We start from the raw sequence: 25392 nt of genomic DNA, 5'->3' as shown, positions 1-25392 counted from the left end.
ATTGTCTAAAGCTAGTAAAAGACTGATTAGCCAGGCTTCAGCAACCAAGGCCAAGTGACCAAATGGACCATCTTCAGGTATCCCCGTGGGATGAATCGCCTTGAAAGTTTGCTGCCCTGGTCTCACCTGACTCAAGGTGCATGTTCCGAGAGAGCGAGTCTGATTGGCCTCACCGGGCGCCTGCTTCTGTGACAGTTTGCATAAGAACTCACAGCTGATAAAAGGATATATTTCAATCCTGTAAAGGTCCGATTGCTTCTATTAAAAATAACCATGCTTTTTCACTAGTCATCAGGGAAATGCAAATCAAAGTCACAATGAGATATTACTTCATACTTGTTAGAATGACCACTATCCAAAAGACAAAAAATAACAAGTGTTGGAGAGGTTGTAGAGAAATGGGAATGCTCTTACACTGTTAGTGGGAATGTAAATTGGTACAATCACTGTGGAAAGCAGTATGGATGTTCCTCAAGAAAAAAAACTAAAAAGAGAAATACCATTCGATCCAGTAATTCCACTTCTAGGAATTTAAGACTGCATGCTGTGCAAGAAGACTTGAGCCTTAAAGGAAAATGGAGGGTGTTTAACCAACAGAAGGGACAAAAGCAGCCACCAAATGAAAACTACTATACTTCTAAAGTTCTAGTAGTTAAACATGAGCCACTCAACCCAAAAAGGTAGAGAACCACTACTTTGTACTTTTTGGGCCTCCGGGTACCCATTTCTCCCATCCCCAGACTGGAGCTGTGAGATGACAGACCAGTGTCTTTGGGTGAAGGGGGTCTCACAGGCTAACCTGAGAGGTCTGGCCCAGGAGCCAGAGTGGTGCTTCAGCAGCCAAGGGAACCCAGGGCAGCTGAAGGGCAGTTAGGCGCTCCTGCAGGGACTGCCTCTGATTAGACCCAGCGAGCGTCTGTGACCGGCGGCCGTGCCATGCCTTTGGCTCGGGAAGTTCACTGTCTGAATCCAGCTTCAGTCTGGCGTTAGCTGGTGGAGCAAATCCAACTTCTGACAGCTGAAGGCTGGTTCTGGCCACCTTTTTAGCACATCTGGCTGAGATGCTTTGGGAGGTTGTAATTTCTTTCTTCTCATTTCACAGTTTCTCCTTGCCTGAGAAATTGGAATACATCGTCGCCAAGTATGCTGAGCACTCACATGATAAATGGGCCTGTGACAAGGTAGGGATTATCATCCAGCTGACAATTGTCAGGGGAAAAAAGCAGCTCAAGAACATGAAAGGGTCCAATCCTGGAAATCGGCCTGATTTGTCTAAGTGACAGACTCGCTGTGCCAAGAGCATTCATTACTTCTGAGCAGCCACTTCCCAGGGTGAGTGGAGGTCAGAGAAATCGGTGGTGGCAGCCGGTGTGGTTTTTTGTATTTATCAAGACAATGATTGACTCTGGGAGTGTCAACTTCTTCCTTAACGTTGCATTTCTTGGAGTTTGCACCCAATCACGTGCTTGTGTGTGTTTGGCATAAATGCTGAATGCAGGGTAGGAGAATTTCATTAGATTTTTTTCTCTGAGCGTAGTAGCATTGAAAAAGGGAGCATGAAATTGAAGGCCTTACCCTTGCCAGGAAGCTGAATTGTATCCTATGGAGCACCATGTCTTCCCATGGCAGGCAGCAGAACTTGCAGACGCTCCCTTATTAATAAGCTAGTGCATCTGGTGTTTAAAATTCCTCTCCACATGAGGTCAGGCTGCTTAATAAGTTTAATTGCTCTGTCAGCCCTTTAATGCTGGCAGGCAAAGTGGGAGGAATGTGCCAGAGACACCCAGGATTCCTGTGGGCAGCTAGTTCAGGATCAGGGCCATTGCTCGGCTACAGCTCCTAGCCTGCAACAGTGGGTCCATCTCCACAGCAAGGTCACAGAAAGCCACCTCCTTGCAATGTGCCCTGGAAGGGGGACACCTTGAACCACTGGCTCAGCCTCTGTATTGTTTTGGCCTCAGTCCTTATTTTTTCATGAGTCCTATTTGGGGCTACTAATAAGTAACATTCATTGTAACTGTAGAATGGGCCACTACCTCGTTCTAGAGCAGGGGTTGGCAAACTTTCTGTAAAGGGCCAGATAGTAAACATTTCAGGCTTTGTGGGCCAGATGGTCTCCTTTGTACTTACTCATCTCTGTCCTTGAAGTACAAATGCAGCCACAGACAACACTAAATGAGAGAATGTGCCTGTGTTCCAGTAAAACTTTTTATAAAACAGGGGCTCCACTGGGTTTGGTGCAAGGGCTGCAGCTTGCTCTAGAGCTCCTGTGTTTTCTCAGCACTCTTCAGATATACCCATTCAGCCAGCCTACAAATTCAGGAAAAGGGCCACCTCCACTCGTCCATGGCAATATCCAGTCCTTCACTGAGCCATGTGGACCTGACCTCCTTCCACTCTCGAGTTCATGTAGTGTTCTCCGTCCCCATGCCATGGCTGTTGGCCAAGCTGCAGTCATCTTCCGCCCGGATGATTGTGACAACCTCTGGACTAGTTTCCCTAGTCTGTTCTTACCCTGCTGGCATGTGAAAGTTCCAGCAGGCAAATTTGCTCACGTTCTGCCACTGTTTTCCAGCCTAGCCCCATCTCCTTGTTAAAGCCTCTCGAGAGAGTCTAATTATTCTTCATCTAAAGGCCTAAATATGGCCTGATACTACCTACCATCTGTAGCCTCATCTCTCCCTTCACCTTCTGCCCTCCAGCCTCATCCCCGTCTTGCCATGTCTCTCTCATGTGCACACGTGTACACGCCTCCTCTTCCTCAGCCAGGTACCGACCTGCACTCACACACTTGCAGGCATCATCCACCAGCTCGTCCTTCAGATACCTGTCCCAGTGCGAATTCCTAGGATGCCTCTTTTCCAGATTTCTCAGATTTTGGCCCTCACAGCACTTGCTCTTTGCCTTCCTAATATTTTTATAGCAGTTTCATATATTTAGATTCCCAACAGTTACACATTTATAGCAGTTGTGAACTAAATATTGACTGGTATGGTATTAGATGAATCTCTCTCTCTTCCACTGGACTGTAAGCTCCATGTTTGTAAAGAAATGTGTTTGCTCACCATTGCCAGGTGGGCATTGATTATCTAACAGGAAAAGACTACTTCCCCCAGCTCTCAAGAACTTTATAGTCTTCTGGGATAAGCAAAACAAACCAACTGTTATACAGGTTGTTCATTACTGTGATGGGCATGAGCACAGGGTTAGAGCACAAAGGAGGGGTCTCTAATCCAGCTGTGGGGGTCCCAGAATGCCTCCTCCAGCTGGTGACACCTACCGCATGTGATCGAGGAGGATGGGTGGTTGCTTAGGCACCGGGAAGCGAGCACAGAGCAGGCATACGCCCAGGGAAACCATAGTTCATTATGATGGGATCACGTAGCGGGGCAGGGGAAGAAGGGTGTGAGAGAGAAGTCTAAAAAGTCAACAAGATAATTGCTTTAGCTTTAAAGGCCAGAAAGAGTTTAGATTTTACCATGACAGAATCTGAGAGTCAGAAAATTTTAAAGCAGTTGAGTAACCCAACTGGGGTGATTTTATAAGTATCACCTGACAGCAGTTTAGAAAACAGAGACCATGGAGAGGTGGCAAGACCAGAGGCAGAGAGACCACGGAGCAAGCTATTGCAGTAACCCAGGTGAGAGCTCCTGTGGCTGGACTAAAATGCTGGCAGGGAAGCTAGGGAGAGGCACACAAATGAATAGGTCTAGGGGGCTAAACCCATGTGAGCAGGTGCAGAGGAAGTGGGTGTCAGGAAAGATACCCACATTTATGCCTTGGAAAGTGAGTATAAGCTGGCACTGTTCACTGAGAAACTAGGAACCCAGAAAGGGAGCCATTTAGAGAAGTAAAATGCCAGGTTCTGTTTCTGACATGTTGGGAAGTACCTGTGGACAGCTAAGCACAGTTTAAATAGATTTGGAAATTACATCTGGGCTGAAACTACTGATTTGAGATTAGTCCACTTGCAGACCGTGGGCCTAGATTACATCCCCCAGGGAGAATGCCCTTGAGAAGGGACAGAAACTTGAGGAACATATATATGAACAAGTGAGTGCCGGCAGAAATTGAGAAAAAGCAGGAGTTTGGGCACTGTGAGGTTATGGAGATCAAGTACTCGTACTCAGTCTCTGCATTCAGAAATCTGTAGCTCTGTATCCTATGCCTCAGACCAACCTGGCGTGCTGTAGTGGGCATCCAACCAGTATTTGTCGAGTGGCTTTGGAAGTTGTTAGACCTCTGGGGCACTGGGAAACTTGCATTGCTACAGTTTTGCTCTGGGGTTAGTGGACAAGGGGTGCAAACCAAATCAGACCCTCCACGTAGTGGTCCAGTCCTCATGTACCTTTAGCCTTGACCTCTGCCCTTGCCTGGGAACGTGACACATTGGCCTGAGAAGCATTGTTCCTCTGGCTCTTCTGAAACATCCTCCTGTCTGTAGTGGTCTGAAACACAAGTGAGTGAAGTGGAGAGGACAGCTTCTAAAACAAGAAAAAATAAAAGAGCAGAGTTCAAACTTCAGGGGGCAGAGAGCCTGACAGCCTTAGTGGATCAATTAGATATTTTGGAGGCTAATTTCCAAGCTCTGTCACATTCCATTATTCCACTTGTTCAGTGAAAAGAGAAGCTAGGGTCTGGGTCACATAGCAGGGCTCTTTGGGTGCCTACGATATTTGAACTGAGAACATTTCTACAGAGTCAGAATGGATGGAAATATGGAATTTCCCTGGACGAAAACGTGAAGACTCATCCGCTGATAAGGCCTTTCAGGACTTTAACAGAGAAGGTAAGGAACTGGCCTGTGCTCACGCCGAGTGGCTGTGCGGAGTTTCCTTCCTTGGAAGTTGTATCACAGGGTCAGAGGAGTTCAGGGCACTTTCACCCTCAAGTTGCTGGGAAACCTTAAACCCCTCAGGAGCTTCTAGGTGGACAAGAGCCCCAGGACCAGTTCCCAAGGGCCTCTTTCTGTTCTTTGGTTCTGAGAGCCTGTTGGCAGAAGAAGTAACAGCCAGCACTTGGAGGCTGGGCCAAAAAGCACCTGTAGTTCACTTGCAAATTATACAGAAGGTCTTTTGTTGGATTATTGAGGCAGGATAGTTGGGGAAGAGGGGGACACTTGAATTGCTGGTGAAAATTCAGATAGAAATTTCTCCCATATGTGACAAAGGAAGTAGAGAAGAGAATCCCAGGGAAATAGGGCTGGCTTTCTCAGTGGTAGTTGTTGGGTTTTTAATTTAAAAATTTTGTTCAACTCAACTCTGAATTCCTATCTTGGTGTCAGTAAGAGTTCCTTATAAGCTTTAGGCCTCATGTCACATGTAAAGAATGGTATGCTTCTCTTTGTGTGCATATTGACCGTCTATAAAATCGTGAAGCACCAGTGAAATAAGCCAGGCAGAGAAAGACGAGTACCAAATGATTTCCCTCATTTGTGGAGTATAACAATGAAGCAAAATTGAAGGAACAAAACAGCAGCAGACTCACAAACTCCAGGAAGGGACTAGTGGTTACCAAAGGGGAGGGGTGGGAGAGAGTAGGTGGGGAGGGAGGGAGAAGGGGATTGTGGGGCATCATGATTGGTGCATATGGTGTTGGGGGGGTCACGGGGAAAACAGTGTAGCTCAGAGAAGATAAATAGGGACTCTGTGGCATCTAAGTACACTGATGGACAGTGACTGCAGTGGGGTCTGGGGAGGGACTCGATAATAAGAGTGAATGTAATAATCAGATTGTTTTTCTTGTGAAACCTTTATAAGGTACCAATGATACCTTAAAAAAAATCGTGAAGCACTCAAAAGACAATTCTAAATATAAGAATTTTAATTCCCAAGCTCGAAGGAGAGCTTTGTGCAGATGCATTTTGACAAATCCTGCTAAATAGCTTCTAGAACATGAGGAGTAACTCTCTTATTCTTGTTCCTTTTCTACAAACTGTGGATGATGCCTGGTACATTCCCTTTGAACACAGGAGACTGTACTTGTACAGAACGACTGGTTATGTCATTCAGACAAGATGCTGTAGAGGTTATTTTGACCTAGTAAAAGGAGGCTGGAGCCAGGTAGCACCCCTGTCCACTGTGGGATCCCACCTGCAAAGGGAGACAGGCCAATCGGTTCTGGGACATGCTCTGCAATGCTCTTCTGCTTGGTTTTCTTCCAGGAGAAGGAAATTTATCGCTGGCCTGCCAGAGAGTCCCTGAAAACTATGCTGGCTGTGGGCTGGACTGTAGAGAGGGCCAAGGAAGGAGAAGCCCTAGTCCAACAGCGGGAAAGTGAGAAGCTTCGAAGTGTGCCCCAGGCCAGCCAGGTATGGCAGCTGTGCCCAGAGGCCAATGCTGGGCCAGTACAACCCACGGGGGTCTGGGAAAGCTCTTGCTGCGGTATCAGAGGCTAGGACTAGCAAGGACAAGCCCTGGGGATACATCTCTGGCAGCTGAAGTCAGAGATGCTGATAAGAAGAAGGAGAATAATGGCAAACGTAGTGATTCTGCCTTTGCTTTCCTAGGGCAACAGCTACACACCTGCCCCCCTGGACCTCTCCAACGTTGTGCTCTCGAGAGAGCTTCAGGTCAGTGTCGACTCTTTCAGAATAGCGTGACTTGCTCTCTGAAACCCCTCAAATGCAGGATGTACTACCCTCCAAGGAGTTTTAAAAAAAAAAGAAAGAATGCCTGGAACATGTCAGCACTAAAATATAAAAACTCAGGAGAAGCCACATTGGGCAGAGGCCACAGGGAAAGCCTCAGCAGAATTAACCAATCATCTAGTAAGGTGAGGCTTTACCTTGCTTCCAGGGATAGTATAACAGGCAATGACTCAATAAACGGGAAATAAACAGCAAATTACTGTATCAAAACACAAAATAGGATGAATAAAAGCAAGGAGAAATGAGCAGTAAATAGACTAAGAGCTGGGAGCAAATCTGTGAAACAGCCCCAGGCTGGGGTGCTTCCCTGGTCCTAGTTGGTCTCCCCGGCCATGAGGACACTTGGATATCCCATAGTGGGTTCTATCGAGTCCCCCATCATGGTGCAGACAAGCAGTCGTTGCAGGATTTCGGGGCACCTACAGGCAAGAGGATCAAAGCACAGCCCTAAGGCTCCTCCCGTTCCTGCTCTCTTGAACACGTTGGTGGCCGTGAGCAGCGCAGCCGCGGCTTGATGCAGTTACTCTTCAGAGAGCTGATCAGGGCAACCCTCTGGGCCTGAGAAAAAGTTTCTTTTCAGAGTTCACCCTTCACTCCAGGTCACTGTTCTATGAACCTTACACAAATGAATTCTATTTGAGAAATCTTATTTGCAGCCATTTTCTCCAAGATGTGATTATTTATAGAGGGTCAAGCTGGGTTTCAGGAATTTTAGGTATTTGCTGGACACCCCCTCCCAGCTCCCTGTCTCAGGTCAAGGGTAAGATACAGAACTCTTTTGACAAATGAAGTGCCACCAGAATTCAGTTTCAAGTGAAAATGTGTGTTTCCTCATAAATGTGTCCACCTGCCAGGATAACAAGTTACAAGGGAAGGACAGAATTAGAAATTGTTTTCTCTGTGTATGGGAAGATATAAAACTAATGAGGGGCAGAAGCATGGACTAATTAGTGATGGGAGACACTTAGCAATGAGCCGTTAGCATCTGGTGGCGCTCTGCTCCTGAGGCTGCCTAAAATAGCCTGGCAGGTAGGAACCCATTTTTCATGCTTGCCTTCACTCTGTTGTCTCCTGATGGGACACAGGGAATGGTGGAGGTTGTGGCTGAGAATTATCACAACATCTGGGCCAAGAAGAAGAAGCTGGAGCTGGAGAGCAAAGGTGAGCTGGGTTCACAGCACCCTCTGCAGAAGGTGAGCTGGGGGGGGGCAGGTCATTTCTCCCAGAAATGCAAAGAGCCAAATATTTTGTCATTTCTCCCTATCCTGACCCCAGGTAGTGGCAGTCACCCCCTTTTGGTGCCATATGACACCTTGACTGCCAAGGAAAAGTTCAGGGACCGAGAGAAGGCACAGGACTTGTTTAAATTCCTCCAAGTGAACGGCATTATGGTTTCTAGGTAAGTCATCTTCCAGGCGATGCTAGTGGGATGGGCTGGCCGCTGGGTTTGCTCTCTCCCTCTCCACCTGCTTGCAAAACTGGTTCAGTCTTTTGAAATGAAAAAATTTTTATTTTAGAGCGTGAAACCCTCTTTTCTGATATAACAGGACTGGCTGACATCAATTTTTAAAAATCAGTTACAGCAAAGAACTATGATAAATTATGTATATGTACCTTGAACATTTAATTGTAACTTAAAACATATAAATATGCATTCATTCACAGATATTGTGCTCTAGGCCCCACAATCTTTTTTATTTTTTTGTATGTTTTATCTATCGGAGTTCTAAGCCATATCCATAATGCATCCTCACAGCTTTAGAATTGGGGCTTCTTTCAAAAGCAGTGAGAATTAAGGCACAGAGAAAACAATGTAAGTACAGTATTTTTCTAGATTTTTTTTCCCAGTTTCCTCCCCTGCCTTTTACAGTTGTCTCACTCAGACGTAATTCAGGAACTCTGTACTTGGAAACTTGAACTTCAGGTTCTTGCAAAATATGCAGCTTAGTTCTCATAGAATCAACAGTTTTCTTCACACTTTTATTTTGTCATTCTATATGATATTTAATTAAGTTTCAAATTTGCAGCAGTAAGCATAACTGCCATAAACAGTCTTGGAACATAGGGAACAGATACTTATGAAGATCCAGCTCCCCTGGGGAGATGGAACAAATCATGATTTCCTGAGACCTTTTATCTCAACACATGTTTGTCAGAATTATCTAGAGGAATGTTTTATATGAAGATGGTCTTGGCTGCTTAAGTCATAAAGGTAGAACCTGATTCTTGCTGGTCAGATGTCAGTGGTGGTATGTGATGCAGGATCCTGCTTGCTGAGTCCTTTGTGGAATTGAAAAGCAAGCCTCCAGAAGGAAACATTTGCGGAGGCTGATGCTTCATCTTTTAGTTGCCTACAGAATCTCTGCCACTGTATGGCAAACACCCAAATAAAAATCCATACGAATGTTTCTGTTGTAGCTCATTTGCAGAAATAACAAAACTTATTTGCCCTATTGTCGAGCAGGAAAGGTCAGACAGTGGGAGACAGCCTCCAGGGAAGCATTTGAGAAAGACTCCCATCGTCATTTTAATCCTGTTCTCAACACCAAGATAAATTCCTACTGTGATTTGCTGATAAAGAACTTGCTCAGAGAAATGAAAAATCCCTCCTTACTATAACTGAAAAGGAAATAGGGAGATAAAACAAGGATAATCGAATTCAGCTGACATATCCTAATAGGTGTTTGCCATGTGCCAGCCCCTGTGGAGGTCATTTGGATGTGCAGATGAGGACAAAGACTGCTGACACCAGATCTCCTGCTTTCCTGCTGTGCATGCTCAGACCTGCTATATCCTCAGCCTCTCCTGCTCTCCCCATGCTCAAGCCAAAAACCTCGACTCTTCTCTTTTTCTCCCAATGCACATCTAATCCTTCAGGAAATCCTGATGGTTCTACCATTAAAAGGCACCCAGAATCTGACCACTTCTCACCCATGCCATGCCATCACCATCATTCCTGCATGAGCCTCCTCCCTGGGCAGCCTGCTGTGCAACCCTTGACCCCCATGGTCAGTTTTAAACCTAGCAACTAAAGTAATTCTTTTAGAATGTCATTTCTCTACTCAAAACTTTCAGTGGCTTTCCATCTCAAAGCAAAAGCAAAATTTTAAGGATGGCCCACAAGGCCCTAATGATTTACTGCACTGCCCACCCACACTCTGCCTTCTCACTTCCATTCCATCCACACAAGCCTCTGCCATATTCCTTCAACTCAGCACGTGTGCTTCTCCCTCCAGACCTTTGCACCACCACTCCTTCTGCCTGGAAAGCTCCCTCCCCATGTGTCCATGTGACTCACTTCCTTCCAGCATTTACTCTGATGTCCTCCTCCCAATGAGACCTGCACTGATTGCCCTGTGTAACACTATCATATGCTGGCCCCACTTCAGGCTCTCATAGGCCCTCTCAGCCTGCTTTAATTTTTGTTTTTCACAAAACTTAGTAACTTCTAGCATTCCATATAGTTTATATTTTCTTTTACATATTGTTTATGTCTGTTTACAGCTAGCCACGAAAGTTCCATGAGAGTAAAGTTTCTTGTTTGCTTCTCTGGTGTGTCCCCAGTTCAGTATTTGTTGAATGAATGGTAAGATCTTACTGAAAAATCCTTTCAGAAATTATTGCAGTACAGGTGTTGTATGCACACAGAGGCAGGTTCCAGATGCCAGGGTAAGTCAGTCAAATGATGAATCAGGTCACTAAACCAGAATAACCATTAACATTTGGAAAATGAAGTCAGTGTAGCTTGGATTGCTGATACTGCAAAGTCACATGGTGCTGTTACTTCCTGGGTTCACCCATTTCTAACCTAGGTGTAGCTTGGATTGCTGATACTGCAAAGTCACATGGTGCTGTTACTTCCTGGGTTCACCCATTTCTAACCTAGGGGTATGAAGGATCTGGAGCTGGACGCCTCCTCCATGGAAAAGAGGTTTGCCTATAAGTTTTTGAAGAAGATCCTGAAATATGTTGATTCTGCTCAAGAGTTTATTGCTCATTTGGGTAAGTATCATTGTGAGATATCACAAAATCTGTGTGCTTCTCATAATGTACAAAAGAATTTGATATTCCTTTATTAAAGGATGATGCTTCAGTAGCTGTTCATGATTTATTTAGACATATGGTTTTGGGGTGGGGGATGGAAAATAGTGGCTGAGATTCCCCCTTCCCACACCCCACCCCCATTACACTTAAATAAATCTGTTTCGTCCTTTGTTTCTCTACTGGGTTTGAGTTCAATTGAACCATTTGTCATTTTACATGTAATGCATCCTATTTTAACTTTTCCATTGTTTTGTCTATGACTGTGGGCATATGACTCGGCCTTTCTGAAACTGTTCTCAATAATGTGGAGAAAAGGGTAGGGAAACAGCTTCAAGAATTGACACAAATAACTAACCAGCTCAATTGAAAAGTACTTTGTAAAATAGAAGATAAACTGTAAAATCAAAAGACCTTTAGAAAAGCTACTCTATTTCTAAAATGCTATGACTGTTTTGTTTTTGCTTGAACTCTGGCCAACTTTGTGTTACTTTTGTCTCTGTAGAAGCCATTGTTGGTAGTGGGAAAACAGAAAAGTCTCCCCATGACCAGGAGATCAAATTCTTTGCCAAAGTAAGTGACCCTCTGCATTTAACCAAATTACTTTCTTCCTAGGATCTGTGCAATTTAGGGTACAAGTTAAACTGATTCAGCAAAGATATCTAAAATTCCAATGGCTTTAATGAGCTGGACATGTATTTCTCTGCTGTGGAACAGTCCCAAGGCAGGTGGGTGGTCCAAGGAGGTAGCCAGACTGCTCTGCTCCACACCATCACCCAAGGACCCAGGTTCTTCCCTCTTGATGTTCCACCATCTCCTGAGGTGTGGTCTGCTTCATGGTGGGCCAGACAGAACACCTGTCCTGCATCTGTAGAAATGGGGAAAAGGAGAGGGGAGGATAAGCTGCTGCTTTTTTTAAATTCTACCCCTGAGGCTGTAACTCAGTTATTTTAGCCTAGCTGCAAGGGAGTCTGAGTAATGCATTCTCAAGCTGGATGACCCTGTGCCCAGCTAAAACACAAGCGTTTCTGTTGCTAAGAGAAAGAAGGGGAGAATGATTGTGGGTGCCAGTGGGCAGTCTCTGCCATACAACACTACTCAGAGGACTAAATGCATGTGAGGCCTTGGGTAGCCATGCCTGAGAAGCAGAGACAGATGTTCAAAGCTAGTAGTGCTAGGCCATGCCCCAAGTGTGCCTGTTGGATGCCATCTCCAGGAAGCAATGTCTAAGTGCAGGTGTACCACAGGATTCCACTGAAAATGCTGACTCAGGGCCATATGCATATTTCTTTTGGCCCTTAGTCAGTAGCCCTATCATTTTACCTATCCCCAAGACCTCTGATGTGAAGCATACAAGAGGAAAATATGTAGCAAACTGGGATTTACTAGGTAGAGCTTCATGTAAATCCCAATGTTCAGAGGCTTTTGGCTCACTGAGAAGAAACTTTTTCTAAAAAATGAACAGAAGGGCTTGGCTAGCTTCCTAGAAGTTAATTTATGGTGGATTTCCCAGGTTCTCCTCCCGCTGGTGGACCAGTACTTCACCAATCACCACCTCTACTTCCTGTCATCCCCTCTGAAGCCCCTTAGCAGCAGCGGGTATGCCTCCCACAAGGAGAAAGAAATGGTGGCCAGGTGAGTCTACAAAAGAAAGAGAAGGTAATAGTGCTAACACGAGTCATATAAAACCCCAGATTTCATGGGACTGAACAGTGAATCTTTGGGAGAAGTAAACTGTAGCCTGGTGATTGGTAGATCAGAGGTTTGGGTTATCATTTCGGTTTTGAAAATAATTATGTTCATATTTCTCTGTGTATTATCTTGGCAACCAAGATAATCAGTAGGGCTTGGGAAAAATTTACATAGTCAGGTCAACTTCTATCCTGAAATAACGTTTAGAAAGAGGTGATGGTAATTCTGAAGCTTAGGAATAGCAAACACAAAACATCAAGAAGAAACTTTTTTATCCCATTCTTATCAGGCTCTTAAATTCAAAGTTTTTTTTGGAAAGAATCCGATAATACAAGTCCTAGTGTAGATGATCTCATATTTTAAACCCAAAGCAACATAATTCAACTTACATTCCTAATAGGCAAAAAAATTTCATCAAAGGCACCAATCTGCCTTCTCATTTCATGAGGTAAAAACATGTGGACACCTCAGCAGAGGTAAGAATAAAGAGGATATTTCATGATCGGGCTAAGGGATGGATTCTACCATGCCTCCAGTTCTCTTCCTATTTGATTTATGAATGACAAGGAATAGATTAGCTTCTAAATGGCAAGAAGTTAAAGACTGTAATGGAAGCAATCTGTCAAGTCTTCCCTAGCATCCATTGATAACAAATAGTGTGCATTTTCTTTATAAGGGCAAAGCCATTAAATACCACTATCTTTGGGAGGATATTCAACTTTAGGTTTTAGCCAACATTTATTAAACACATCGTAGCTAAGCAGTGAGCTCAGTTTTTCATATGCAAGAGTTATTGGCCACTTGTGTGTCATTATGAAGCATCACAGTGTTGTAAATTCTAAGAACTGCCTGTGTATGATGTCCATTTTGTAGAGGAGGAAACTGAGGCTTGGGCAGGTCCACTCTAGTGCCTGTGGTGACCCAAGAAGTAAATTATGGCAAGAATGAAACTCAGTCCTCTCTATCTACTTAACCTACTTTATGAAGCAGAAGGATCCCATCCTATCAAAATGGGACACAGTTTGAATCAGTTACCAACCAGAGATTCCCTAAATATTTTCAGGATACACCAGTATATTTTGTAAGAAGTTAAGGAAATGAGGAGCAAAATGAAATATTCAGATAATCCAACAGAGGGCAGGTGTGTCTATTTTCTTTATCTATTTTTCTTAGATTATTAATTCATGGAAATGTAACATTTGTTCAGCCAGGCACCATTTGTCACAGCTGAAATACAACCAGGAGCTGATCAGCCTTGCAAATAGCTTCCAGATCCATCAGTGTGCTGACTGCCTTCCCACGGAAACAGTTGTGTCTGCCCTGAATGTGTCCATATTTCCAGACCCTCCTGTTTGCTTCCTTTGCCCTTATCCCATCTCTTCTGCATCTGATGCCATTCACCAATGCTTCCCAGACTCTCTCCCCTGGGATCCCTTTAATCCCTTTAATTCTTCACCTTCAAATTCTGAGAGAAGGGGAGGCATATGGGGACCATAACTCTGGGCTGAGCACAAATTATGGGCCCTCCAGGGGAAAAGAAGGAGCCTCTGGAAATTTCAGGCCCTGGCCTTAGAATGCTTGAGACATGCTTCTGACAGCAGGGCGGAGAGCCATGTTAGCATTAGGATCAAACCAACCAAGCACCTGCTTTAGTTACAAAAATATTATTCTGTATTTATTCAAAGCATACATTCACTTTGAAGCATTTCACCAGAAATATCTGAGTTTATTAGCTTCTAATTCTAAAATGCATGAGGGCCATGTGGTTACTCTGTACCTACAGATGAGCGCTAACGCCCAGAGCAGTGCGCTGGCTTCCCCAGGCAGCCCAGCTGCTCATGGCAGAGCCTCGGGCCTCAGGTTCCTGCAGGCTCTCGCCTTCCTGCAACTCCATGATTTTTCATCAAATACCTGTTTCTGAAAAAAATTAACACAATGGGAAGAGAAAAAAAACTGTGTATATTTAATTTCACACTGGCTGGCTGTCAAATTTCTGTTAACTTACTCTGAGTTCTCTTAAGCTCTAGGCCAGAGTTTCCAACTTATTTCTACTGCAGAAACAAATGACTAACCATGAGGGACTCAGTCTGTGATTTCCCAGTATGTGGGTAAAATTGTAATATTTCCAGAATGTCTCACATGGCTTTAGTACATCTGCGTATCAACAGACACTCAAGAGTGGAGAGAAGTATGGCTTTAGGGCATTTGCATCATTCCTCAGGGGTGGAGAGAAGTTCATCTCCATATCAATCCGAGGGCGTGTCTAAACTTGAGAGGGTGAGGGGGGGGGCTGGCTTGCTTGCTCTGGAGCAAAGGAGAGAGATGGCCCCAGACTGCAATTTGTGAGTGGGAGAGCCGGTTTTGCTTCTGCTGGAGAAGCAAAGAGAGAAGGCCCAGGACTGCAGTTTGTAAGCAATAAATGGATTTTAAACTGTATTTGTCCCTTTGACCAATTTCAGTTTTTAGAGATATTTTGCCCCGGGATTTCCTCTCCCCGGACATACACAGTAGATAGCCCAAAAAGATCATAGCATTAATTGAAAACCACGTTGTAACTCCAGGGAGAAAATCCCAGGGCAAAATACCTCTAAAACCGAAAACAGTCAAAGGGAGAAATAAAGTTTAAGAAACCCATTCATTTCTTGTAAGTAGTCATCAAGTCTCTCACTTGACCAGACTGTGGCAGCACAGAGCTCCACCCAGCCTTTCTGATCTAGATAAGCCCTCACATGCCCTTGTAATTACCTATTGAGATGTAGATGGACCACTTTTCTCCACCCCTTGAAATACTTATTGATGCAGAGTTGGACTACTGCTCTCCACCCCTTGGGAACACCTATTGATATTCAGATGCACTAAAGCCAGGCGAGAGATTCTGGAAATACTGCAGTTTTGCCCACAACTAGGAAGGACTGATTCCTGAAGGGATTACAAAAGGGTTGTCTAGGTGATGCCGGGGGTTCTTGTTTGCGGAGTTGAAGAATGAACTTAGTAAACAGTCAAGGTAGGAGAGCCAGGGAGACTTTTATTCAGAAATAAAGTGAGAGGAAAGAGCTCCTGGCTCACACCAGGAGGGGACAAGGGAGCCCAGAGTGGTGTGTTGTCTAGGGGATTTATAGGCAGTAGAAGATTTTTGGGAACTGAGGGCTTAGGGTGTGGACTTGTGCCACCTGCCCCACTCTCAAGGTGGGCTGGGTTGTTATCTGTTTGCTAGGGCTGTTTACAGGGAAGTCACAGGTTATGCTGAGATACCCTTGCAGAACACTCAAACATTCCAGGCCAAGTTGCTCCTGGCCTTTTGACCTTTAACTGATCTCACTGAAGATGTCTATATTCCTAGTTTAGTATCTTTACCCTAGAGAATTAGTGTGACCTTGACTTTGCATAATGCTGAACAGAGTTTCAATAGGGACTTTACACTGTTACATTGGTTTGACTGTGAATATCTTGCCTTGCTTTTTCCAGAGGCCCTCACCCTATTTTGTCTAAGCCCATGGTCCCCATCTCATAGGTGTGCCACTGTCTGATAATATCAGAGTTCTGAGGAAGCTCCTCCCAAGAACAACAACAACCAGGTTCAATTGATGGCCCAGGGCCTCTAGATAGGGTCCGTCAGTAGCATGTTCAGAAACACTTATACAGCTCTTTTCTAACTGTGCAAGGCTTTCTGTTAGATACTGTGGAAAGGAAAACAATTAGACACAGCTGGACCTCCAAGGGGTTCCATGGTAGAAAATATGGGTGCAAGTATGGAGTAGGGGCAAAAAGCACAAATGCACAGCAATGGGCTTTCCTAGCTGCCAAGGACAGTGAGGACCACAACCTGGTCAGATCCATAGACTAATGGGAGATGACAGAGGAAAGCAGTGTCTTAAAATGTCTTTGTTCAATATAATATCCCCCATACCTGAACCATTAACAGTCTTCCAGTCCTGTCTTCTTACCCACCTCCCATCTAAAGGCTCACATCCACAGCGAAGGCTACAAAACGATTTGCAAACCATTGCAACAATGAAAAGAGCATGATTCTGTTCAGAATCCTCATTTGTTCCTGTATGTCATACAAATGAACCTTTCAGCACACTGTACTCTGTAGCAAGGGATCATTCATTCACAACACCCAGATCACTGCAAAATACATTGTTGCACAGGGGTTTTTTTCTGTAAGGTTGGAGTTACTGGGGAGGTCCCTTCTCCTTCAGGACAACAGGATCTACACATGTTCCTAGTATGGTCTAGAGGAGGCTTAGAGAGGAACACAGGGATCTTCCCAGAGTGCCATTACACACTCTTTATTTTATAATGTGGGGATCCCGGGGAGATACAAATTAGCCCTTGAATCTCTGTGTCTTTTCAGCTTACATTCTTTTCTTGTTTCAGCCTATTCTGCAAACTCGCTGCTCTTGTTCGGCATCGGATTTCCCTCTTCGGTAAGTGAAGAGAATCATCACTAAGGGCTTCCCTCTTCCAAGTAATTATCCTGAATTTCATTTTGCCTTTATGTGTGGCTCCCACAGACAATGTGAGCCTTAGCACTAAGGTGTCACCTAAATTTGCCACAGAAAATTGGTCTGAAGTATGACAAAGGACCTCTGTCCCCCTTTACAGCTCAGATTTTCCACACCAATGAATGTTTGAAGCTCTGCCTCTAACATCCATCATAAAGCAGGCATGTCAGGCCAGAGATAAATGTACCATCCCTAAACACAGGCCCGGCACTTTGTGCATTGGTGGTTAATCACACCGAGCTGTGGTTGGTGCCTATAGAGAAGAGTGCAGTTACAAGACAGACTGAATGGTTTGGGGAGTCACAGGATCTATGTTTTGATTCTAGGGAGCGATTCTACTACAATGGTGAGCTGTCTTCACATCTTAGCTCAGACACTTGACACCAGGTAAGTTTGCCCAGTTTTTTCCAGTCGTTTCTCAAGACTCCCCCTCTGACCCTCTCTTTTGCTTGAATGTACTGAAGAGAAGGCATGTCATGGCTCTGCAGGGCCTGGGGAGAGAGGGGAGATGGGAAAGATGAATCTTACCATGGCATTACACTCTGTTACTCGGTTCACAAGATGGAGGGCCACTGTCATGGCACATACTGAACACTAAAAGCTGAGCACTGATCAATTCTTGCTTCTCTCACTGAGTTCTTCATCTTTCAGACGATGAAATGTATAATGTGGCAGAGTGCCACCTTGCACCTAATTCTCCACAAAAAATCAAAGAGCTTCCTGATGGTGGTGAGGCCAGATGCATCCTGGGAGCAGGGAGCCATAGCACTTGGAACTTGGAGTGGCCAAGGAAGGAAATGCAGGGAGATGGGATAGATAGGTTTGAGCCCAAGGCCTGAGGATCTGGCAGGAAGGATGGCTAAAGGGGAAAGGAAGTCCTAAAATATATTTGTGTAAATTCTAGTAATAGAAACACAAATGATTTGATGAGATCTTTTACAAGAGAGAAGGAGTGAAAAAGATTGACAGGGAACTTCCTTTAACTTACTCATTATGTAGCAGGGCCCTTGTCAAAGTTGGGAGGACTCACACCACAAAACCCAATGCAGAAGAGAGGCACCAACCTAAAACAGCAGCCAGAAGATGAAAATCCACTACAAACTAAGAATGGTTACCAAAAAAAGTTAAGTGTAACTGAAGGGGGTTTTGAGAGAAACGAGCTTACCAGGTAGATAGTAGGATAGCACAAAGTTTGCGGATCAGACCAAGACACTGAATCCTAGGGTGCGGCATCCTAGAGCACTGAATCCCTTGTAACAGGGGTGAGGACTTCCAGAAGCTTCAGAGTGCCTCGGAAGAGGGTCCATTTCTTAAAAAAGGCAGGTCAGTGCATTTGATAATCATTCCTGGTAAAACCAACCAGAAAGTTAAGACAGCTCAGGCCAGGAGCAAGCCTCACTGACTTTATTTCCTTGTTTGTATTTTTCTGGTTAGTTGGATGATTATCATGAAAATTCTGTAGATAAAAAGCATCTGCCCTTTTACCAAGCCCGTCACACTTGTGAATAAGATTTAGAATGTGGAAAATAATAAATGACTTGTAGGCTTTGTTCCAATTCTAAGTGTTACTGAGATAGTTTTGAGGGAAGGTCTAGATACCCACAGAGAATCTCCATTCTCACAGGGCACACTGCTGTGGTTTTTTCAGTGGGCTAACTAAACTGTCTATTTTAAAAGGGGCTGGGTGTCCTTCCCTCCCTTTCTCCAAGTTAGGACATTCCTGGCAAGCTAGTAGAAATCTAAGCTTCAGTTGATTTATTTCTTTTCTATCTCTCTCTCAGAGGTCCTGCTTCATAGGAGAGCTTATATGTCTAGCTAGTCCTTGTAGAAGTTGCTTATCCCATGGTGAGCTACAAGAAACACTAACCTCTCCCTCCTTTCAATTAGGTCTTTATAGAAGCTTGTTGCTAGCTGCAACATTACACAGATAATGGGTGGCCAATACTGATCTCATTCTAAATCATCTTCTCTATTTTCTGAGCACTAATTCCCTCAAACTGGGTATACCATCCAGTTGCCAACCCCACTTTGGGATTTATGATCCAGGTTTCTACCTGGATGCTAACCTGTCTCTCCATTTCTCCTGACACAGTGTCGTCAGGTGACTGGTGTGTCAAACATCTGCCCAGGTTGCACTGCAAGTCACCAGTTTCAAGATGGCAGTTGGCCAGAAGTTTAGATTATGCTTCTGGTTTTGAACCTTGTTTGTTTACAGGACTGTCATGAAGTCAGGCTCAGAGCTGGTGAAGGCTGGGTTACGAGCGTTCTTTGAAAATGCTGCAGAGGACTTAGAGAAGACTTCAGAAAACCTGAAGCTTGGGAAGTTTACCCATTCCAGAACCCAGATTAAAGGTGTTTCTCAGAATATTAACTATACAACAGTGGCTCTGCTCCCCATCTTGACGTCCATCTTTGAGCACGTGGCTCAGCAACAATTTGGAATGGATTTACTCTGTGAGTCATACTACTGTTTGTCCTGGATTTATATGCACATGGCCACAGATAGGAAATATGGGGCTCATTCACTTAAACTGAATTTGAAAGTGGAATAGAGAGAGATTTATTCCACACTTTATTTTTCTTAGGTTTAAAAATGAAGTCATAGACACTTGGAAGAAAGAAACCTCCAAATTTGAGTATATGCTGTTTCATCTTTTCCCACTATTATTCAGAACCAGAATTTTCCTCCCACTAGTTCAGCTCTCAGCCATTGTGTTCCCACTTAATTTGAAAAGGTTATCTGAGTAATCCAGCAAGAGATAAAGGTTTGTTCCAAGGGTTTTTCAGACACCAATTTTTCTGTTAAGAGCCCTAATTTATTCACTGGATATGAGGAACACAGGAAAGCTGCTAACATTTTATTATTTGAGGCTTCAGAAGACTATAGTTGGTTGATTGTATTTTAGCTTGCATTTATTACCACGTACAGCCTCCTAGTGCAGATATTCTGCCACCAGGCTTCAGTTTCACACACTTTAAATGTTGGTGCATAATTTAATTTAACCAGTTGTCAATAGCTAAGACTGTGTCTTCCTTATCCTTGAACAACTGAAAATCAATTATTTCCATGGAGAAGAGGAAAGAGCGGAGGATATCGAAACTCATTATTTCATGTCATGGAAACAGCTCACTTCCTTGTTGAAAAATAAAAAAATTAATTAGTTCTCATTGTGTTAAATCAGTCCCAGCCTTATTATGAGTTCCAGACATTGATAGAGGCACAAAACCTGTAGATTAAACTGTGAATTCCTTAATGGAGCATGCCCTTCCCTTGGGAAACATGACAAAATGATGATATGATTGAATTGCCTTTTGAGAGCCCTCTGTGAGAGAGCTTGGGGCAGCAGACGTCAAGAATTTACCTGAAGAGGTAGGGACATTCCAAATATCTTCCTAGGAAGTGAACAAAAGGCTCATTCGAACTTTAGATTTCTCACATTCTTCCTTTCAAAGGAAGAAAATACTTCTCTGGATAAAATGTGACTACAGTGTCACTGTCTTTGGGAGAAAAAAAAAATCCCATATGGAAAGACATATTGGTCACATATTCCTTTCCCTGAGAAGCAATGTGGTTCGCATTGTGAGCTCTGCAAAGGAACTGGGTTGGCTCAGTCGGGGGTATTGTGCTGTCAGTGCACTCTCTCCCAGTTCAGTAATGGGCATCTGGGTAAAAAGGTGCTGTATTTGTGAGCGGGGGGGAGAGGAGAGGGAGGGGTATCTTTGTCTCTTGGGTGATGCAAATACATTCTTCCTGTTGGTGGACCGTTTCTGTGTGCAGGAGGTGGAGAGCTGGGACGGGAGCAGGGAAATGACAGCTCTTCTTTGTTCTTTTCAGTGGGTGATGTACAGATTTCATGCTACCACATACTGTGCAGCCTCTACTCCCTTGGGACAGGAAAGAACATCTATGTTGAAAGGTAATTTGTGAACAAAAGAAGCTAACACATGCAGGCTCAGAAAAATGTTACCTACAGTGTTTAAGCACTTAATAACATCTTTTCACTCCAGCAAATCAAAATGCTCACTGAAATGGGATGGTGATATTGAGCCAAGGTTATGAAATGTTTACAGCAATATTAACTATGTAATGAGGCAGTTGAAATTTATGACTTCAGTGGAGACAGCTGATGAAATGTATGTGGCTGGTGGAGCAATATAGCCAAACTATATCATGTGCTAGTGACCAAAACATATTGAAGAAATGTCTATTTCTTCATAATCACAGCTTCCAAATAGCTTCCAGAGTTCCTGTGGTTAAAGCTTGCAGAGAAGCTCAAGAGACACGAGGCAGTTACTTTAGTGTCTAATGGGTTTTTGTGTGATACAACCCTGGACCTTGACTGTTCTCAGATGTCAGATTAGCTATAGTTTTAAACAAGTGCACATTTGGTAGCGGTAATGCTGTTCTTGAATCTGAACCACTTGATCTGCAGAGGTGTCTGATTCCAGCTTTGCCTCTCTAATCAGCCAGGAGCAGTAGAGGCCTTTGGTGACCCCCTGCCTCTCAGCACCAAATGCCATGTGTTGTGTTGTTCTTTTTAAATCCATGGGGAAGATCAGAAGGATAAACACAGTATTAACCAAACTCTGGACTTAGTCTTATTCTTGGAAGATTTTTTTTTTTCAAATAAGGAAAGTGAAAGGAATTTGTGCTTAAAATTTCTTTATCTAACCAGCCCCTTGGTATCTGTTTTCCATGTGACTCCTCAGCTTATGATGCCTTTATCAAAGAAACCAACAATAAATCCTGTTCACATGAAAACTTATAAAAATTCTAATTACAATTTCTCAATAAAACAAAAAAAAGATGTCAGCTACTTGAAGAACTAATGAACTAATGACTTGAAATCATGTGTTAGTGACCAAAAATATTGAAGAAATGACTGTCTTCATAATCATAGCTTCCAAATAGCTTCCATAATTCAAGAAACTAGTTAAAGAAATAATAGCTGATTTATTCTGATTACAATTTTAATGCTCTCTGGTTACATAGCTTTCCTTATTGCTCCACATAAAATATGGATAAATGGTTTTGTCATTTAGGAATAGGAACTGAGCAGACAAATGTTCTAACCATGTTTTATACCAAATCACAAGAGAATTAATACATTTTTTTCCATTTCATACTGAAATGGAAAGTTGTCTTTATGATATTTCATTTCACTGACCATTTGTGAATATTTTATCAATGCCTCTCCTAGTCAGTCAGTTATAGGTGTGTAAGTACATACAGCCATATGTGTTTGTGTTATTCTCTAAAAGAAAAAAAGAAAGGTCAACACTGAAATGTCAGACCAGAAAAAGACTGCTCTTCATGGCTTTTTATATCTTATTCATTCCAGTTGTATTGTCTATCTGCTCTCTGCAGCACTGTGAATACCAGAGCCTGTGTCTTATACTCCATATTGGCATAAATCAAACCTTGAAGAAGCCCCCATAGGTCAAGGCTGCCCCTAATGCCTCTCTGTTAGTTACTGAAGCAGCTGAGGAAGTAAGGATTTAAAATCCTATAGTTGGGATGCTACCACAGTTCATGACTTTTATGTGTCTATTTTCTTTTAATATTGTGAAAGTAAAACATACTTGTTCCAAAAAAATCAAATGTTGAGAAATATGTAAAGTTAAGTCTGCTGTTCTCCTCACCCCAGAACACACACACACACACACACACACGCACGCACAACCTGGCTCCAGTTTGCGAAGGAAACCACCAGTAATAGTTTGGTGTGTACCATTACAGATGTTTCTACGTGAGTACATGTTTACACATATGGGGTCATAATATCCATATTGCTTTGCAACTTTGTCTTATTGAGCTAAAATTTGAACTTGTTTATCATACAACCCATTTTTGTATTTATTATTTAGTTAAAATAATCATTAACTCTCTTCTTTAAAAAGATAAGCAACGTTAGTTCCCTAATATTCCTAGCTACTTCCTCTCCTTTCTCCCTTTCTTTTTCTGCTGTAAAATTCCCTATAATGTTTACATTCTATTCTAGAATCAGTATTTCCTGAGTTGTTTACCTTAGTTTTGTATTTAAATAACTCAGTGCATAGCCAATCGTTTTTTTCTTTTTTTTTTTTCTTACATAGTGAATAAGTTCTTACACAGTGAACAGAACTTTTGGTTTGATCACACATTATGAACTATAAACAATCAGGTCAAATATGAATATTCGTTTGATTTTTATACTTGACTTATATGTGGATTCCACATTTCTCCCTTTATTATTATTATTATTTTTATTTTTAATAAAATGCTGAAGTGGTAGGTAGATGCAAGATAAAGATAGAAAACATAGTTTAGTGTTGTAAGAGAGCAATTGTATATGATCATCATGTGTGTGCCTGTAGACTATGTGCTAATCTGAGCTAGACAAGGGCAATAAAACATCCACAGATGCAGAAGCTTTCTCTCAAAACAGTGGGGGGTGAGGTTCTAAGCTTCACCACTGTTGTTCCCTGATTTCTGACCTGATGGCCCCCCTGCAACTGTGCCTGTCTTAGGTTGTTCCTCCCTTGAGGAATCTTACCGTCTCTGCCTAACCAGTCATCTTCCGGGGCCATACAGGGAAATATAAAGTTGGTAAGTGAGAGAGAAGCCATATTGTTTGAAAAGGTTAGCTTTTTACTTCTTTGCAGATTTATGCCCTGTGGCTTTTTTGCCCAGCACTTGTCTCGAGGTATCTTTACCATCTGGAGGAATTATGATACTTGGTAAATTCGATATGAGGCACGAATTCTATTTAAGCATTGTAATTAGGAAGGAAGAAGAAAAGCTATAGAGGTAGCATATGGAAGAAAACATGGGAGGATTGATTATTTCGTTGACATATCTTCTTGTAGAGTACCTTAAGCATGTATAGGTTTTAAACTACTAACTAACTTGCGCACACATATTAACATTATAGGAATACGTTGACATAAACAAAGCAAATCTATAATTACCAGCCATCTACAGTGAAGCCAAGAAAACCAGTTAGGCACCCTAGGCATTTGTGAAAATTTGTCTATGATATGATGGATATTGTCCAACTGTACTTGAACAGTCTGAGAGAAATTAGACAAATTAAAACAACCCATTTCTGGGATCTGTTCACATCCCATTTGTTCTTTTAACCGTAGATAGTCTATAGTCGTAAGATTTTGGAGTGCTACAACTTGCACCCCTCCCAACTCCTGGTTGAGTTCCAACAGTACAGATCCAGTCAAATTCGTTGTCTCACTGTATGCACATGCCAGCCTAGACATCTCTCTCCTCATTCCAATGGCAAGTCCAGGAAACGGTGGGATGGATGCAGCCACAACCGCAGCATCACCTGGATCCCTGTGGAGGCGTTTTGATGATCATCCCCCGGCACGAGTCCTCCAGAGAGTGCTGATGCCGGAAGCTCCTCCTCATATTGTATCTTAGTTCATTTTCTGGGTAGCCAAGCTAGGCTTTGATCTTCTGCATAGAAACAAACAGACCCTTTGCCCACACTTTGACATGCCCTCTATACCACTGTGTAGAACTCATTGGAGGTCAGCACACAGGAACTGCTTTTTTTTTTTATTAAGAGAAAGGAATATTATCAGAAAAGAGAGAAAAGAGTACCTCCATAGCCAATCATCTGACACCCTTTAAGTGATCAAAATTAAGGATATTTAAAGCATGTGTTAATCTTTGATTTACCAATAGTTTTATCCTATCAAGGAGTAATCCCCCTTTTCTTTCTTTCTTTCTTTTTTTTTTCTTTTAATCTTTAATCTACACTTACCTGAAGAATACTATGTTTACTATGCTCTCCCCTATACCAGGTCCCCCCTAAAAACCACATTACAGTCACTGTCCATCAGCATAGCAAAATGTTGTAGAATCGCTACTTGTCCTCTCTGTGTCGTACAGCCCTCCCTCCCCTTTCTCCCTCCCCCCCATGCATGCTAATCTTAATACCCCCTTTCTTCTTCCCCCCCTTGTCCCTCCCTGCCCACCCATCCTCCCCGGTTCCTTTCCCTTTGGTACTTGTTAGTCCATTTTTGGGTTCTGTAATTCCATGGCTGTTTTGTTCCTTCAGTTTTTCCTTTGTTCTTATACTCCACAAATGAGTGAAATCATTTGACACTTGTCTTTCTCCACCTGGCTTATTTCACTGAGCATAATACCCTCTAGCTCCATTCATTTGGTTGCAAATGGTAGGATTTGTTTTCTTCCTATGGCTGAATAATATTCCATTGTATATATGTACCACATCTTCTTTATCCATTCATCTCCTGATGGACACTTAGGTTGCTTCCATTTCTTGGCTATTGTAAAAAGTGCTACGATAAACATAGGGGTGCATCTGTCTTTTTCAAACTGGGCTGCTGCATTCTTAGGGTAAATTCCTAGAAGTGGAATTCCTGGGTCAAATGATATTTCTATTTTGAGCTTCTTGAGGAACCTCCATACTGCTTTCCACAATGGTTGAACTAATTTACATTCCCACCAGCAGTGTAGGAGGGTTCCCCTTTCTCCAC

The 25392-nt window shown here is 43.1% G+C and overlaps 2 protein-coding genes across 4 annotated transcripts in view; one reads left to right on the top strand and one right to left on the bottom strand.

The window, feature by feature from the left end:
• RYR3 (ryanodine receptor 3) overlaps positions 1 to 25392 on the top strand; it is a 506091-nt gene that overhangs the window by 404579 nt on the left and 76120 nt on the right. For all 3 annotated transcript variants that reach the window (XM_036998427.2, XM_036998418.2, XM_036998420.2), the window contains exons 52-64: positions 1103 to 1181; positions 4700 to 4789; positions 6164 to 6310; positions 6509 to 6571; positions 7735 to 7810; positions 7925 to 8048; positions 10536 to 10651; positions 11196 to 11263; positions 12204 to 12325; positions 16763 to 16812; positions 17217 to 17277; positions 19106 to 19344; positions 20726 to 20807. In XM_036998427.2, coding sequence (XP_036854322.2) covers positions 1103 to 1181; positions 4700 to 4789; positions 6164 to 6310; positions 6509 to 6571; positions 7735 to 7810; positions 7925 to 8048; positions 10536 to 10651; positions 11196 to 11263; positions 12204 to 12325; positions 16763 to 16812; positions 17217 to 17277; positions 19106 to 19344; positions 20726 to 20807 — 1317 coding nt within the window. The remainder of the gene's footprint in view (positions 1 to 1102; positions 1182 to 4699; positions 4790 to 6163; positions 6311 to 6508; positions 6572 to 7734; positions 7811 to 7924; positions 8049 to 10535; positions 10652 to 11195; positions 11264 to 12203; positions 12326 to 16762; positions 16813 to 17216; positions 17278 to 19105; positions 19345 to 20725; positions 20808 to 25392) is intronic.
• The window catches only part of AVEN (apoptosis and caspase activation inhibitor), a 303004-nt gene continuing 289151 nt past the window's right edge, over positions 11540 to 25392 (bottom strand). The window contains exon 6 of the transcript XR_012120626.1: positions 11540 to 11558. The gene's annotated coding sequence lies outside the window, so the exon portion shown is untranslated. The remainder of the gene's footprint in view (positions 11559 to 25392) is intronic.

This window comes from Manis javanica, chromosome 8, assembly GCF_040802235.1.
Source record: "Manis javanica isolate MJ-LG chromosome 8, MJ_LKY, whole genome shotgun sequence".
In the NCBI taxonomy this organism is placed as follows: domain Eukaryota; kingdom Metazoa; phylum Chordata; class Mammalia; order Pholidota; family Manidae; genus Manis; species Manis javanica.
Note: the sequence above shows the minus strand (reverse complement) of the source record. Positions and strands in the feature narration are given on the sequence as shown.